This window comes from Echinops telfairi, unplaced genomic scaffold, assembly GCF_000313985.2.
Source record: "Echinops telfairi isolate 266 unplaced genomic scaffold, ASM31398v2 ScPeMD7_4;HRSCAF=17, whole genome shotgun sequence".
Classification (NCBI taxonomy): domain Eukaryota; kingdom Metazoa; phylum Chordata; class Mammalia; order Afrosoricida; family Tenrecidae; genus Echinops; species Echinops telfairi.
Window position 1 is genome coordinate 37,600,656 of NW_022103900.1, and position 18,587 is coordinate 37,619,242.

Genomic DNA, 18,587 nt, shown 5'->3' on the forward strand with positions numbered 1-18,587 from the left:
TATCTGGCTCTCTGCTGCTTCTGGTTTCATCTTCAAATTTGTCTTGTCCCTTCTTAAAATGAGTTATTCATTTCTAAATCACTGATATCTTCGGAGCATCATCCCCAGGAACTTTTCATAAAGCTTCAATGATTTCATCATTCGCACATTCAAAAGTCACCACAAAAGTATGTTCATTATTGCTTCAATTTCATCAGAAATATTGCTATGGTAGGGACTCTTTGCAAACTAATAAATACCCTGTCCCTCAGTGCTTCAAACTAATTCCTGTTCAGATATGTTGTAACATGCAACATGAGTTCACATGCTATACAATATGTTGAAATCCAAGCATAGTTTTTCATGCTGTGCATTTTCCATGAATTTTTGGATGACCCTCATACTCTACACTTCAGTTTCTTAATGCCTCTTGAGAGATAAAAGGGGCCAAAAATAAAGTGAATTCCAAAACAAATTATATAACAAACAAGCTTTTATCTGTGATTTTAAAGAAGGTTTGAATGATTCCATTTTTAAAAATCAAGAAAAAATATTAATCAACGTACTCTCTAGTTTGAACAACCTATTACATAACCGTTTGCCATGATTTATTTAAAGTATACCTAAATATACATGAGTGCTTCGGCAGCACATATAATAATAAAGTATACCTGAACATAGTATATTTCAAAACATTAATCCACCAAAACATGCTTATGTTTGGATAACAAATATCTAAGAATAGGACATGGGCCAAGACTTTTAACTGTGAAATTCTGAGTCTTAATGACTTTCCCTTGTGGAAATGTTCAACAATTTAGACTATTTAAAATTGGAAATACTTCTACTTAGTACTTTTCTGCTCTGGGCTTGTCCAGCTAGATACAAATTTAGGAGCTTATATTTAGATATGAATTCCTTAGGTAATATAAATAATTTGTGTTCTACTACTAACCTAATGATTGGCAGTACAAATCAACCAAGAGGTACCATGTACTTGCCAATCTGCTTCCATGAAGCTTGCAGCCAAGAAAATGCTCCTCTGCCCAAATGGGATCCACATGAGTCAGAGTGGACATGCGGGAAACAAATAACATTTAATGAAGACGCATTTAAAGAACAATATGAAGGGACATCAAAAAGTTTTCAGATAAAAAGAAATTAAAGAGAAGGAATTTTTCCCACTATCTTTTTGAAACCTACTCATTCAGATAATGCGTGTGCATACAGGAGGAAAAGATTAGATAATAAACACATTCAAATCAATTCATATGAGAAGTGATGAATTAATTAAATATGTTCAGTGTGAACACTATTATTCTGGCTGGCCTGGGAAGAGATGCTATCAGGATCCAATGACAACATCAAAAAGCCATAGAAGGGGGATTCAGGAAGCAACGACTGGACAGACTCCTTCAACCAGCTGCTACAGATGTTAAATCAGCAAATGAAACTTGAGATTCTAGGATAAAATTGCCCACTTCAACAAGTCCTTGTAAAATTGCACTTTCTGAAACTTCACCTTGAACAGACCCCTTTTAAGTGTGTCAGTGAATGAGAAGGATAGTATTTTTACCCGGCACCTATGTTCGTATTCTCCATAAGAAAAAAGGCACATCACCTTAAAGTCAAGGTTGGCCTCCGCACCTTTTCCTGCCCATGTCAAATGGTGTCTGAAGAGTGAAGGGCCCAAGCCCTCCACGGCCTCAGGCAAGCAAGCTTCTGTTGACTGCACTTGTCATGAGTGATTTCAGTGACAGCGGTAAAGCATAGGCGGCCTATAAAATTCAAGTCCTGTATGTGCATTTGCTGTATTTTCAAATGGATAAAACATTGAGAAATTCTACAAACATCTAAACATTGTATGTTTGCCCAGGCTCCAGCAAATCTCAACATTTACTTGTATATGTGATTAGGCTAATCAATACTCATTAAGTTATGTCTGTCAGAGGTTTATACTGCCATCGTATGGTAATACAATAAATATGTAGCAAACTATCCAAATGATTATTATATTTATTAAAATAGCTAAAGTACATCAGTTAGTAATAAGCTTTTCTGTAACAAGAACAGCTTTAAAGGGATAGGGCGATATTTATTTCCCTTTGAATTCAATGACCAGTGGCAGGCAATCCTGGGTTGATACAGCATTAGTTAAATAATTAGTATGTAGAGCAGTTAGATTTGAGTCCAGGTTCACTTGAGTCCCGAGCCTGTGCCTTTTAATAATCACCATGTTTCAATGCCAATGGGGTTGCCACAGTAAGTATGTTATTCCATAATAGACCTGTTTGTTGTTGTTAGGTGCCCATGGGTCAGGTTCAAGTTATAGTGACTCTATGTACAAAAGAATGAAACCCTGCCTGGTCCTGATTCATCCTCACAATTCTCTTTACGTTTGAGCCTATTGTAGCCACTGTGGCAATCTATCTCTCGGAAGGTCTTCTTAATTTTTGATAGCCTTCTACTTTACTAGCATGGTGTCATTTTCCAAGGACAGATCTCTCATGACAACATGTCTGTTTTAGTCTGGGTAGACTAGAGAAACAAATTCATGGACACTCATATGTGTATCAGAAAGACCTTTATATAAAAGAGAAATTGTATATTGAGAAACATCCCAACCCAGTCCAGATCAATTCCATAAGTCCAGTATTAGACCATATGTCCCATACTAGTCCATAAATTCCTCTTTAGACTCATGCAGCCATGCAATAATGCTGAATGCAGGAAGATCACAGGCAAGTGGGTGGAAAGTCTTATAGATCCAGTGGTGGTGGAAGGATCTCAGCACTGGTGAGGGTCTCCACGTGGCTCCTCCATCTTCAGGGCTCAGGCTCCAACAGTGTGTCTCCATGTGGCTTGTCAACAGAAATGTCTCCCAGGAGACAAAGCAGAGCCTGTGTGTGTCTGGCCTCCAGTGAACTATTTATCTCTGTAGCGCCTCCAAATGAGGTCATCAAGCTGCAACCTAATTGACAGGCTAAACTCCACCCTTTCACTCTAAATAGTCTCAAGGTGACACAAGATTATATAACTACTAAAAGTCCAAAGTACATAAGGATTCTGTCTGTACTTTTTCCAAGATAAACTTATTTGTTCTTTTGGCAGATCCTGGTAATTTCAATATTCTTCACCAGTACCATAATTTAAATACATCGATTCCTCTTTGTTCTTCCTTATTCAATGTCCAACTTTCACATGCGTATGAGGTTATTTAAAATACCATTGTTTGGGTCAGGTACACTTTAGTCCTCAAAGTATCATCCTTGCTCTTCAACATTTTAAAGCAGTCTTGTGCAGTAGATTTACCCAATGCAGTGCCCTCTTTAATTTCTTGACTCCTGCTTCCATGAGTATTGATTTTGGCTCCCAGCAAACTGAAATCCTTGACAACTTCTATCTTTTCTCCACTTATCATGTTGTTACCTATTGGCACAGTTTGGGGGATTTTTGTTTCCTTTATATTTAGTTGTAATACATACTGGAGGCTCTTACTTCTCACCAAAGGTCCTTGTGATCCCAGCAAAGAAGGCTTCTGCTCAGAGCCCTGCCTCTCCTGTTTTTGTGTTAAGCTCTCCGTGTCAGTTCAGAAGTTACTGGATACGTGTGGCCTCTTCACTTGCACATTCGTTTTAAGAAAACTAAAGAAAAATTTAGGGATCAGATGGCATTTTTATAAATACGAGTATAAATGGAGCCAAGTAAGATGGGATTAATCATATCTTCAATTTTACCCTTAATATCTATGATGATTATACCTGATACACTCAATACTATATTTAAGGACAACCGGTGAAAATAACAATTTCGTAATAAATTGTAAGTAGATTCTACCTCCACTAAATGAATCTCAAGTTATTTTCAAAAGAAAAAAAATGGGAAAAATTTGTAAATTTAATAAATACATAAGGCATTATCTCTTAAAGGTCATGGAAACATTGAACTTTGTGTAACTATTCATTGTAGTCAGTCAGTTTTATAAGAATGTTGAGAGGGGATTTGTTGTGTGAGACCTTAAAACATAGAGCTTACTTCAAGTCAAAGACTTTATTAAGACCTTGTGTGTAGGAGGCGCACAAAACGCGTCAGTGCTCCCACAGTGAGGGTGGCTGGGCTTTAAAGGGGTAGGGGACAGAGAGGGCATCCTGCAGAAGCTAATGCCATAGGAGCTTTTGGTGTCGCAAGAGGGGAATGTTTTGCATTTGCTTCTATTGGGTTACTCTGGGTAGTGGTCCGGTGAGACTGGCTTGTTCTGCATTCATGAGCACAACAGTGTTTTATCTGTCACCCTGGCCTTTTATAGAAGGAAAATGGGCGGTGCTAACCTATGGCTGTTTCAAGCTGAGTTGAGGCATTGTCCTTATAAGGGGCAGGAATGTCACTAAGTTGCAAGTACTGGACTTGTACTGTGGTGGCTTGTGTGCTGCTGGGATGCTAGAAGCTTTCTCGTTGGTATTTCAAATCCCAGCAGGGTTGTCCAAAGTGAACAGCGTTCATTGGAGCTTCTAGACTAAGAACAGGCAACAAAGAAGGGCTTGGTTTCCTATTTGGAGGAAGGAGCCACAGGAAACCTGAAGCATATCTTAGAAACCTTGTCTGATACTGAAGGCGTACTGAAAAGAAGTAGAACGTTGTCAGAGATAGTGACAGAGTCAGGGCCTCGGGAGTCAGAAGACGCTTGAACTGTGATGGAAGAAGAGGTGCTTTCTCAAAGTAGAGCTGATCATAGTGGTATCTAAGTAGTAAGTCTGTGGGAATGGAGACATTGGAATCTTCATTTGCTGATAGGACACAACTCAAAATGTGAAGCAACCGCTCCCCAAATCTACTAATAATTGAAACTTGGAATGTATGAAGTATGAATGTAGGAAAATTAGAAGTCATCAAAACAGAAATAGAATGATAAAGATCAATAACTTAGATGTTAGTGAACTCAAATGGACTGGTATTGTTCATTTTGAATCAGAAAATGATATGTTTACTATGTTGGGAATGACAATTTAGAAGAATGATATTGCATTCATTGTCAAAAAGGACATTTCAAGATCTATCTTGAAGTACAATGCTGTCTGTGATAGGACATTTATCAGCCTTCAATCAATACGACTATTATTCAAATTTATGCATCAACCAAGCAAGCTAGTGATGATGGAATTGAAGAATTCTACCAATGTCTTCTGTCAGAAATTGATTTAAAATGCAATTAAGATGCAGTGATAATTCTTTTATTACCCAGCTATAAAAACTGTTTTCAGAGCAAGAGTTCTAAGGATAAAACTTTTTACACACTGAGAAAAATATGTGTGTGTATGTATGTGTATGTAGGTAGGTGTACTCTTACACAAGCGTAGATATGTACACAGTTAAATTCTATTGAACACATTTAAATTTATATGTATGTTATTTTAAGGAAAGTAATTAAATAACTGCTATGATTATTTGTCTAACCCATCCTGTTGGTCTCTGATGGCACCCAGAGATTTTGTAAAAACAGTATTTTAATTTGTTATTTTGTGAACTATGTTAATGAGTTTGACCTAAGAATAAAACAACCTCTCTGATTAAAAAAAATAAAAATGCCATGTAACTCATAGGGTGAAGTTTTTAAATGTTAGTGTTTTCCCCCAAAGAAGAATATTTTCATTTTTAAAATGCATAGTTATCTCAACATTGCCTTTTTTTATAAAGTTAGTCATGCTGCAGGTCAGCCCTAAGGAAAAGCCAACCAACAGAGGAAAATTGGCAAACGTGACTCCTCCGGGGACCAATTAGATAAGAAGAGGAGAAGCAGACCTTTGCTCGCTTTCTTCCCTCTTGTTTCTCAGCCCGACTACAGGCCTGTACCTGGCCAAGTGTGGGCCTTGTGGAGGGACCTCCGAAGCACGGACGTGGAAAGCACTGTTGATGGTGCTGCTTCCCCCATCATGCCCAGCGGCTGACTTCCATTTGTCACCAGCCGAAGTGCTCCCTTCACTCTGAAGTCATTCTTCTCAGGCACCTGCAGCTGGCATTTGTTACGGGCAGATGAACTTCTCTATGCTTATTCAGAAATCACACTCCCTCGTCCTCTTTTCTGAGGATGAATCCGCAATCCTCTGTGTGTGAGATGCAAAGACTCTAAGAAGTATGGTGTTTGGGACGCTTCTGTAAAGCCTGAGGAATCACACAGTAGAGGTGCTAGCAAATGTTAGCGTTCAGATGAGTCAGCAGCTGCTAGAGTGTACCACGAAACACAATGACAAATATATTATGGAGTTCCAGAGTAAAGATATTAGTCAAGAGCTCCTTCTCCGGAGCATTCTCTCCTGATGTGAAGGCCAAAGTGAGTCAAAGTCTCAGGCACTGGTCTTTCACCTACAAGGATTTCACTGGCAATTTTCGGAAGTAGATTGCCAGCTGTATTCCCTTGCCTGTCTTTGTCTGAAAGCTCCAATAAAGCCTGTTCACCGAGCAAGGCCTGACTGGTATCTGAAAATACTATGGCAGCCTAGTTTCCAGCGTCAGAGAAACACACAAACCAACAAAGTACAACAAACTGGCAGATGGATGGTGGCTACTTAATTCTAAAATGGAATTGATACTGATTTCTGAGATAGTGAGCAAACGGTTGTGAGGAAGCAGGTGTTTCACACACAATAGTCCCATATACATAGGTGGAGTTGGTCTCCTTGTTTAATTGTCGGGATTATCTGTGATGGATAACATGATCCAGGCAAGAAATTGTTCACTGCTAGCCTGCTCCAACTGGGTCAAATCGCTCCAGTGTATATGCTTATAACACCATGTATATCTCTTCAATTTATCACTCATGAAATGTCCAATTTATCTGTGTATGTAGGTTAACTGCATCTCTCCCACCAGACTGTAAAGTCCTTGAGGGCGGATACCTTCTTTTTTATTATTGGCATTGGCATCCCCTGAGAAAACATGGTATCAGGTGCATAAGCGGCACAGAACAGATACTGATTGAATTAACTTATTTTTTTAACTCTGTAAATATAAGGTACTCCTATTTTACAGATGAGAAATCTGATGCTCCAAAAATATTTCCTAGAGTCACAGAGCTGTAAAAGGCAGGATTTGTGATAAAGATCCAGTTTTTCGAAAGACTGTACAGTTGCTGTTATAATAGATAATGTCACACTATTACACCCTTCCTGAGATGAAAATCAGATGTTCAACCTTTTATTCCTTGCCTTTCCAAGTCAAGTATTTCCAGAGATAGGACTCCGATTCACATCTCCAATTAGTTGTAAAGGAATTCTTTCCTATTCCCAGCTGTCTGTCATGAAAGCATTGCTCAAATATTCCTAAAATCTACATCAAATTAGCTTGACCCATGCATTCACACCCACTCTCCTCCCTTCAGACACACACGATGAATTCTGGGAGTCAGACTGGCCGGAGTGGTGGTTTGGCTTTGATTGGGGAGGCAGGTTTCAGCTGCCATCTTCTGCTACATCTGTTTTTTGCTGGAGAACATTTCCTATATTTCAGACAAGCATCAAGGCCATTTGATTACGTGCAAATGCACCTACAAGCCCACTACAGTGGCGGATAAGGGTGCCATTCAGGGGATAAGTAAAAGAGATGTCAAGTACGGCCAACTAAAGAGCAGAGAGAGAAACAATAGGAGCCTGTCTTCTGGGTTCCTGCTAGAAGAGTTGCTGCAGAAGAGGAATAGGCCACTGGAATGGTCTTGGGAGGATGGAATGACCCGTGTGAGGTTTCCACACAACACTGACACCTGTAATAAATTCAGATTGCAAGCAGAAACCTGCTCCTCCTTGTCAGTATTCCTTTTTCTTGAAAACGTTTTCTCTTGCCCACTGAGAATGGAAACAGGCCCTTCTGGAGTCCTTAATCAGTGTTTGTACACACCTGTATTAAGGTTAGAACACAAAAGGACAGATGGACCTGTGAGTATAGTGAAATAGTTCTTAACCAATTGATAAAACACCCAAGCCATCCAAATAATACCTGAAACTGTATGGCCTTACTTACAAGTCTGTTTGAGTCTAGAACTCCATTGAAGCTTGTTCACCATGGGTAACCCTGCTGGTGTTTATTTGAAATACCAGTCACATAGCTTCCAGTAACAGAGAAGCCACCACAGTATAACAATTTGTCAGGAAGAAAGGACTGGCAACCCACTTGTGAAAATTAACCAGTGAAACTATTAGTGATTAAAACACCTTTATGACTATCCTTTCCCCTCCTTAAGGATTTTTAAGCATTCCAACAACCAGATGACATGCCACACCTAGAAACTGTGTATTCAAGTCGTGACACCAGTACCCTGGTGAATATATTAAATACCACTGATCTATAACCCTATCGGAGCAGTTAGCACACCACTGAAATTGCTTTGAGAAATCTGTCTCTTCTGTTAAATGATAACCGCTTGAGGACATGGTTCTGCGTTAGTCCACTCCTCTAGCTGTAGTTTGAGCATAGCATTTTGAACATCATCTGTTCTCAACAAAACAGACAGAGCTGATTTCCAGTATTTGCTTGCTATTCCAAAGTAGCTTCCTTATGGTGTATAAATATACTTTCAATGATGTGTGTGTGTTTCCCCAGGGACTGACTATGAGTACTTTTAATTGATAAGGTATCGGTCAACTCATTTTGTTGACTATTATTATTCAAGAATATTTAAGCAGCTTCACAAAATCCACCATCCAGATACTTGATTTCATAAATTAAGGTCACCTTGGTGACATTCTCTCTGCAGACACTCATGAAATATCTGGAATATTGGTTAAGCTATCTTTTCAGAGTTACTTTAAGAAGTGAAATTGACTGGTGCAGATGCTTGGTTTTGGCTACTGACTGAAAGGTTAGTTGTTCAAATCCACCGAATGGTGCTGGAGAAGAAAGTCAGAGTGCTCTACTTTCGTCAGGTTAGAACCATTGACTATGGAGTGCAGCTGCACTGTGACCCGCATCGGGTAGCCATGAAAAAAACCTACTCAGTGGCAGTGGGTTTGGCTTTCTGATTTATGTCATAGAGAGAGAGAGATGGTAGCAGTGCTCAGAGGTTAAAAAAAAATTGCCTTCTATGTGAAAGACATGGGTTCAATTCCCAGTCAATATGCCTCGTTTACAACAAAAGTGGAAGCCTGCATGTTGCTATTTAGCAGGTTTGGTGGAACTTCCAGGTTAAGATGGATTAGGAAGAAAGGCCTGGTGATCTACCATCAAAATGAAATTAAAATCGTATGGACCACAACCATCTTATCCTTTGTGCATGAGTTGAGGACTGACACCATGGCAGCTATCAATACCAGCATGTAATAATATAATATAACATGATAATAGATATATATGATGTGTACATACACACACATATACACGAAGCATTAGGAAAAGAGTTCTGGTGGTGCTGGTGGGTAAACCTAGGACTACTAACCACAAGGTCAATGGTACAAAACCACCAGCCACTCCACTGGAGAAAGAGAGGCTGTCTGCTCCCACCAAAAACTCATTGTCTTAGAAACCATATATAGGGTTGCTGTAAGTCAGAATAGATTAGACATTGGTTGGTTTGGTTTGGGTAAATATTAGGATGGTAGATCCTGTAGTCATTTAAAATTGCTCACTTAATATTTGGTGTTGACTTTTATCTCATCCATAATTTAAAATTTTATGTTCCTCCTTTATTCCCATGAATGCAATCCTGAGTGTAAAACACTGTGACAAGCTGTCTTAAATGTTCTCACTTCTCCCAAAACAATGTGAAATACAGAGTTTAGGCCATATTAAGACCTCATTCAGGTATCTTTTTATCAGGAATAATAATTTACAATATGCTTACTTAATCAATAGTTGTTATTTATTGGTTTATCAATATAGGGCAGGCATTTAAAATACATGGCCTTTAATTTTATCACAACCCTCCAAATGAGGTATTCTTATCCATATTTATCTATGAGGAAACCAAAAGGTTAAGTAATGCCCTATAGACCATTGAGCTGTTAATTGGTAGTTCTGGGATTTAACTCTGGTCTGCCTGGCTCCATACCTCTAATCCCTTTCCCCTGGCAGTATCATTTCCCTCAGTCCCCACTGACTCGAGCCTTCACTACTGTGCCTGCCTTGTAGTCACTTGGACTATGAAGAAGGTACAAATTCCGCACCGTTGTATTCTGGAGCAACAGTTCTTGAACTCTGTAACACAATAGGATTATTTGGGGACCTTTAAAATTACTGATGCCGAGTCCCATTTCAAATATTCTGACTTAATTGAAGTCGGGTCTAGGCATCTGGATATTAAGATGTCTTCTGGTCATTTGTGCAGTGAATTTTGGATCCCTGTTTCTAGGTCCAAAAACTCCAACCAAATTCACTGCCATCAACTCAATGCTGACTCATAGTGAGTCACTGTGGGTATCCAACACTATACCTGTTTACAGGAGTAGAACACCCAGTCTTTCTTGTGAGGAGATGATGGTGTTTTGAACTGCTGACCATGTGGATCACAGCCCAATATTCAACCACTACACCACCATAGTTCCTGTTTCTAGGTCAGTGTTTCTCAAATTTAACTCATACACACATGATGTAGTACCCCCTCCCAAAACAGATTTTTTTTCCAAGATATGTATTTAAATTTTTTTACAAAGCAACCTTATAATCTTCAAAGTACTTCAAAGTACTCTCCATTACACTTAGTGCATTTGTCAAATCTGCAATTCCATCCTTGGAAACAGTTTTCAAACTCATCTGTTTGGACGGCTGAGCTGACAGTGCCCTTGTTTTGGGGTTTTTTTTCTTCACCTCTTCTATGTCATCAAATCGCTGTCTTTTCATGTCCCTCTTTATTCATGGAAACAAAAAGAAGTACATGGAGCAAGTTCAAGTGAATCAGGTGAATGGGGCAAGAGAGGCATGCTGTCTTTGCCAAAAGATGACACTGAGATGGCTGTGTGAGCAGGTGCATTGTCATGGTGGCAAGACCAGTTCCCGGTTTGCCACAAATCAGGCCTTTTTTGGTCACACATTGTTATGTTATCTTTTCAGAACCTCTAAATAAAAAACTTGATTAGCAGTCCGACCTGGTGGAATAACTCCAAAGGCACTGCAAGTTGATGTTTCGTCTGTTCAGGACGTTGATAGATGTCCAGAACGAGGTTTGTCATCAATCGACATTTCACCTCTTTTGAAGTGAGAAAACCACTTGTACTTTTTCCCCATAGACCTGTCCTTGTAAACTATGTTCCACATTACAACAAGTTCTCTGGCATTTTTCCTGAACAGGAAACAAAATTTCACAGTCACATGCTGTTCTCTTAAATTGGCCATCACAAAAATCAAGGTTTGAGCAAAACTGTTTTTACAAAGGAATTCACTGTGACCAGAGAGAATATTCCCAGGTGATACCACTGGTTGCACTAACTCAGGGTTGCTTGATGCTCACCAAGTGGGAAAAATGTGTACTACAAAAGCTATACCCAGCTGAGCTTTTTCTGTTTGTTTTTTGGGGGTAGCCCCTCATATTCTCTGGATTTGTTAAAACTTGCTCTGCCAGACTGGGCTGGGATATGCATCTTTGCATTGCCACAAAGTTCCCAGGTGGTGCTAATCCTGCTGATCTACAGCCACACTTGGTGCATCAATGCCCAGAATGTCCATTGCTTCTTTGCACACTTGATGCAGACTTCAGTCCCAAGTGATCCTTCTCCTGGGAGAAGTCCTTCAGTGTAGGGATTATACTCTACTCTCTGCTTATTTCAGCAGGCCCATACGCATGTGAATTTCCTAGGTTTGGTACAAGACTTATGTATATATAAGAAGCACCTGGAAATCTATAGGAGTCATATGGTGATCTTGATAATATGTAGATTCTGGAGTGAAATGGAAAATTCTCAGTAGGGGGTCAAACTAGAATGAACTTCAAACCCCAGTGTGACCAAAACATTCTGAAAGGGGAATGGAGTAGAGGGTGGCATATAATAAAGTCTAGGTCAAAAGTTCAATGCCCAAGTCTAATGTCCATTGAGACCAGTTAGCACCTCTTCTCTTCTAGCTATAGTCTGTGGGCTAGCCATGGCACAGATACATGTGAATGGACGGGAGAGATGCTTAACCCACCACATGTGATATTCACCAGAATGGTAGTCAGTGTCTGATCCCAGCCCATAAACAGGACAATAGAATTACCTCCCTGTGAAATAAGGTCTCAACAATAATTAGCAGTTACTGCATGTTTCCATGTATTGGTCACTGTGTTAAACATCTGAGAATCTTCACAGCACTCTGTGAGATAGGTGGCCTCATCATCCTCATCATCATCATCTGACAACACATAGCCTGCAATAAACCCAGAGTTCAAGGACGTGGCCAGTATGCTGGGTGTTAAAATGGTTGCCAGTATTTTAGCATCCAAAACTTTAAAATGCATGCTTCTAACCTGGACCTTGTTGGCTTCTTGGTTTTCTCCATTGTCTGCACAACTTACAATGACAAAGACTGGACCTCTTTAGAGAAATGTCCATCAGACTTGTGTCCCTCTGCTGTCCCTGTCTTAAACTAATTTGAATCTGGCATTGGTTTATAAGGAATTACTTGTAGCTGGGAGACTCAGAACTTCCTAACTTAATTATAGACTAGACTCTTAGGTGATTTTTGTGCTTTATTTACAAAACTTAAAGCAAAGGTGTACTTAAATAAATTATCTTAATTTTATGCAACAAATTCAAGAGAAAGTTACATTAGTTTTGCCTTATTATTCAAAAGTGTATAATTTGAAACACATTAAATATAAAATACTAAAAAAGGGGGTGGGGGAAAAGCTAGGATTTCACTAAGGTTCAAGGGATCTCTGAAGGCAAGTCAAAACATATTGAAACTAGGATTTCACATCATATATGGTTGGTTGTATTTCAAATAATACATGTCTAAATACTTCTCTGTGATCAGTGGATGGATGCAGACAAGTTCTCTCAGTAATCCTCTTGTCTTAGTCTTATTAGGGTGCCTTCATTAAAACACACACACACACACACACACACACACACACACACACACACACACATACATCCAATCAAAACAGCATCTTCCCAAGCCATCAGCTGGGCGAGGTCATCTCAGAAGTGTATGATGGATACTAATGTGGATAATCTTGATTGATTTTCTCAATGAGAATACGGTGATCACTGGGGCTTATTATGAATGTGTTTTTTTTTTTTTTTAATGAAAGCTTTGTTGGTGAGAGAAAGGCCAGGAAAATTAGGCTGAGGAATTTTTTCCCCCATTACAATAAGGCACTTGCTCATTTTTTTAAGGTAATAAGGGTTACCTATAAAAATTTCATTGATAAATCTTTTTACATCTACCCTACCTCCTTCCACCCTGGTTTTGTCCCTTCAAACTTTTTGCTCCTGAAGCTCAGCCTTGAAAAGGAACAGAATTTGGGTGCCTCAAGAATGCTAAAACTGCCATTTTGATAATGGTGCAAATTAAAGAGCACAGAATTCTTTAGAGCAGGGATGAGAAACTGCCACCCAGGGTGGTTTAAAGGTTCACAAAATCAGTTGGCAGCCACAGGCAAGACTTGAGATTCCATAAATCTAGGAGCTTTTTCATCGCACCATAAATTTATATTAAGTAGATCATACTAACTAAAATTTGAGGGACAACCAAGAAACATCCATTATGGGGTAGACAGGACATATCAGAGCACATGACAGGTCAGACGCATATGCTTCTCATTGGCTGCCCAGGGCCCATGTCCTGTACTGTAGTGACTCAGAGGACAGTCAGTGCCAGGCAGGCTTGGCATGTAGCTGTTGAGAAAGTGTTAACCTACTGTGGGGAAGCTATGGTAATCCAGTGATGGTGAGACTACTCCTGATTCCTCTTGCCATCAGTGACCTTGCCTCTGATGACTGACAACAATGCTATAAATTTATTTGTGGACACAGACAATAACTCCCATCCAACCCTTATTCACACATTTGAGATCAACATTCCTTGCAAATACTGAACCTCATATGAAGATGAAAGAATTTATAGCACACAGACAAAACCTCAAGGGTCAGTGATAAGAATTTTGGATATGTTCCTAATCCAAGATGCAGGATTACAACAGGGATCAAAGCAATATAATCATGCTGCTGGTGACAAACACACTGAACGGTTATTAAAAATTAAGTGGTGTGACATCTTACAAATGACAACTACAAAGACAAGACAAGTTGGTGCAGTGTGTTGATCTTTCCAAAAGAAATGGCCAAAGGATTAGGATTCTATTGACGTCAAAGGCAAACCTGTGTGCCTAAATTGTGGTGACACGTTAGCAGTGATGACAAAAGCCAATCCAGAGCATCATTACAGTTCAGAACAGGCTCGACTCAATGACTTGGGAATCCCAATGCATCTGAATATGCAGCTATGCTCTACAGTGGGATTTGGAATCACGAGAAGTCAAGTTCAGTCGGCTGCCTTGTCATAGACATTCAGAGGCCTTATGTAGTGCACAAGCTAATTGCAAAGAGGCGGAGGCCTCATGAGAGGGGGATTTTGTGAAAAAGTGCACGGTGTGACTGCAGAGTTGTTAGTGTCAGGCAGAGTAAACTTGTTTCTGAGTGTTAGTTTGTCTCAAAGAACATTCTCAGATCATATTAATTACTTTTTACAAGATATGGAAAAGAATTCTGAGGGATTCTGCAGGAGATAGCCATTATCTCTGTCTTTTATGTTTGTTACATAATCTCTTGTCAATTTGAGTATTAAGCATGTAGAGGTGGAGTTTAGTGTGCCAACCAGAGCAGAGCCAAGGAGGCCTCTGTGTGGGCCTGGCCTTCCCTTGAGGATTCTGGGAATTCCTGTATTTCCTCCTTGGAGGCAGGAGACACTCTCTCCACTCACTTTCTGAGAGATGTTCTACTGACAAGACACATGGCACTGGCCTGCGATCTTCCTGCATTTGGTATCATTGTTGTCTTTCGTGAGTCTGAAGAGGACTTTATAGATTGGTATTGGACATATGGGCTAATATCAGACTTATGGACTTGATCTGGACTGGGCTGGGATGTTTTCTCAATATTCAACTGCTCCTGTATGTGAAGCTCTTTCTTACACACATATGAGTGTCCATGAGTTTGTTTCTCTAGTCTACCCAAACTAACACACCTGGTGATGAGACAATGGACAACAAATACTGCCCAACTGGTCATTTTTGTTGTTAGGGTCACTGCAGAGTTTCACACATGGGAGGAACAGCTGTCACGGTAAGCCATGCTTAGCACCACAAGAAGTGAAGTATTATTCGTTTGACTTGTTTTATCAATGAAAAAACCTCTAGCTAAAATATACAGCAGATGGAGTTCCAGCCATCCTTGGCTAGCAATAAAAAATGGCTAATTGCAGTTGTCAAGAAATAACTGAATTATCTCAGTCTTCATACATCATACATCAAGAAATTCTCTGTGCCTAGTCTTTTCAGCTCAACCATGTGATATCAAGAGTAGTATCATGCATATATTTTGTCAGAAACAGATGTTTTAACAGTCACGAGTTTAAGGGGTTTCTGATTGATCTTGCCTCTGAATATGGTGATGTTGTCCTTCCCTGTGAAGTTCGGTGGTGGAGTCATATGGACAGGCTTATGAGGCTTTACAAATCCTGGGATGAAGTCCAGCAGTTACTGGAGAGAAAGGAAACCTGGTCAGGGAACTCGGTGATAGCAAGTGGTTTTGTGATGTAGTGTTCACGGTGGACGTTCCCTGCGACCTCTCAGAGGTGAATGTCAAGCAGCAGGCCCCGAATTGCCTTCTCAGCTTCCTGCTTTCAAATGTGAAATAATTTGGAGTGAAATTAAGGTGGCCGAAGTACAACTTTAAACGAATGGCATGGTGCATTTCCCAACTCTAGAAGGACAAAAGGCTTCTATGACCCTTCAATATGCTGCTGATATGAAAAATTAAGTGAGGCATTTAATGAAAGATTCAAGGCTGTGAAAAGTCAACAAATGTAATTGAACATGTTTGCTATCCTATTCAAGGTAGATCCAGCGGGTGGAAACTAATAACTTACAACACAAAATTATTCAACTGCAAAGCAAAGATTAGCTACAATAACCTCCCCCTGTTTGAGTTCTGTAAACCTACATAAGCAGTGGTGAATCTCTTCGTTTGGGGAGACATGCGTTGAAATAAGTTATTGTGTTCAAAACATCTTACTGTAGCAATCAGTCGACTTTGCTCTAGACGGACTATTGAAAACTGGAAAAGCAGTTGTGAGTAGCACCCTCTTCAATACCAGCTAACATTACATGTCTCACCAAAGAGAAGTCGTCCCAGCCAACCCACCACCCCCACAAAAAAACCCAAACTTACTGCCATCAGGTGACTTGTGACTCATGTATACCCTGTAGGATAGGATAGGAGTGCCCCTGTAAGGTGTTGAGACTGTAGCTCTTTACAGGAGTAGAAAGCCTCAACTTGCTCCCATGGAGTAAGTTAGTGGGTTTGAACTTGTAACCACTACACTACTAGGGCTATTCGCCATCGCTACTAGGGCTACTAGGGTAATTAAATGCTTGACCAAACCTAACAAGTTCATTTTAAGTTGGTAATTTTGTAAGGCCCATGAATGATGTTCTAAAAATCCAAATGGCCCTTGTTAGTAAAAGTCCCCACCCCTGGAATAGAGAGATAGAAACCCCACCTTTAGAAGTGCGTAGATCAAGATGGAAGGTATGTCGAGAAACAATAGCTTCATGTTTTGATAGTTTTGTTTATAAAGGTTTCTTTGATTTTTGCAGCAAAATATTTGACTTACCTTCATAGAATTTAGTAGTAAGGTCAAGTTATTGAAATTATACGCTAGCTAGTACAGCTTTGCAGAAGTGTTACTCCCCGCTCCTTACCTCATCCGTTTTTACTGTTAGTTATTCAGCTATACCCTCATTCTAAATCAAGCCAATCAGTCAACAGCTGTTGGTCAACAACTTCTTATACCAAGCATTTATAGAAGTATTGACGTCACATAAAGGAAATATAAGGAGTGCCCATGCAGCATGTTAGTCCTCGCCCGCTAGTGGAAAAATTCTTTTTTATTTAGTTTATGTAGTGATTTGCATGCTCCCTTAGGACGTTGTGCTTTAATGAAAGACCTATCTATTTGATAAATACTTTGTTTTTAGGTTAGTATTTTTAGGTGGTTTCAAGTGATGGGAAAAATCATTATACAAAAGAATTCATGGATCTTCCATTCTAATGGAAGGGAACAGCAACTGCCCAAAATAATGTTATCCTGGTTTTGCTGAAAACATGGAGAAGAGAAAACAAAACAGACAAAACTGTAGGTAGAAACAGAAATAAAGATTGACTGATCCTTAGAAAGAACTGATAATGATTATATATTTATATGTATGTAAATACATATATATCTCTATCTATCTATCATCTATCACCTATCTAACAGTGAATCAGCCTAGCTCTTTCTGTCTTTTATTATTAATTGGGAGTGAATACATCTATCATATCATTCCATAGATCAGTCACATCAAGCAGAATTGTACAATTGCTACCATAAACAGTTTCCAAACATTCTTTTTCTTCCTGGACTCCTTGAAATTGTTTCCCTTTTACCCCACTGCCCCTCTCCCCGCCGCCACCACTGTGGCCCCCACCCCTGAAACTCTTACTCTATTTGTTGTCCCTACAGCGAAAACCTAGTTCTTGAATTGGACGCTCTTTCACCACTGGAGAGGAGTCCTTGTGGCACAGTACTTAGGTGCCCAGCTATTCAATAAAAGGTCACCAGTTCAAAGCCACCAGCTGGGAGAAAGAGATGGTGTTCTGTTTCTGTAGATTTATAGCTTTGGGAACCATCTAGAGACAGTCTGCACTGCTCTGTGGCATGACTGTGAGACAGGGTTGACCTGATAGCAATGACTTTGGTTTTCATCACTGGAGACGTTTACACTAAAAAGATAGCTTTTCTGAGACAACCGCTCCTTTACTTTTATTAAAACGCTTCACTGAAAGCTCATGTTCTTGTCATGCTTCAATTTTGGGGGGGGGTTTTTATCACTCTGAAGTTTTTTAGTTACACATTTACTTACACATCCCATATTTTTTTCTCAGAATACAAATTCTATGGCCTTGGAGGTGTTTTTCCTAATTTGATAACATGTCATCAGATTTAATAGTTAACAGGTTCCCCCAAATAAAGGCTATTTATCTACCTGTATATATTTTATCTAATTTTGAATGAATTCAGAATGAATACTCATCCTGGATCAAGTAGGAGAGAATTATGCACTGGATTAGAGTAAATGACATGAGTTTTTAGCCCCCTCTTTATAAGCATGTGATTCTAGAATTTTACACTTTAGTTTCCTAGTGATCATTAATATTAGTCATTGATTGAGCTTGCCAGTTTATGATGCAGGTAGTCATATAACAGTAGTACTCAATTAGCATTTCTCTGCTGTGGTGAGTGGTGTTTCAGTCTTCAGAAACATCTGCTAATCAAGCTCAGAAGCAACAAAGCCCACATGGAAGAAGCACACCAGCCTATGCAACCACGAGGTGTCAAAGGGATCAGGTATAAGGCATCATCAGAACAAAAAATCTTACCATAGAGAATGA

The 18,587-nt window shown here is 39.5% G+C and overlaps 1 protein-coding gene across 1 annotated transcript in view; it reads left to right on the forward strand.

Moving 5' to 3' along the window:
- The window catches only part of CNTNAP5 (contactin associated protein family member 5), a 1,132,484-nt gene that overhangs the window by 381,552 nt on the left and 732,345 nt on the right, over positions 1-18,587 (forward strand). The window contains exon 5 of the mRNA XM_030887885.2: positions 1,361-1,401. Within this exon, the coding sequence (XP_030743745.1) occupies positions 1,361-1,401 (41 nt within the window). The remainder of the gene's footprint in view (positions 1-1,360; positions 1,402-18,587) is intronic.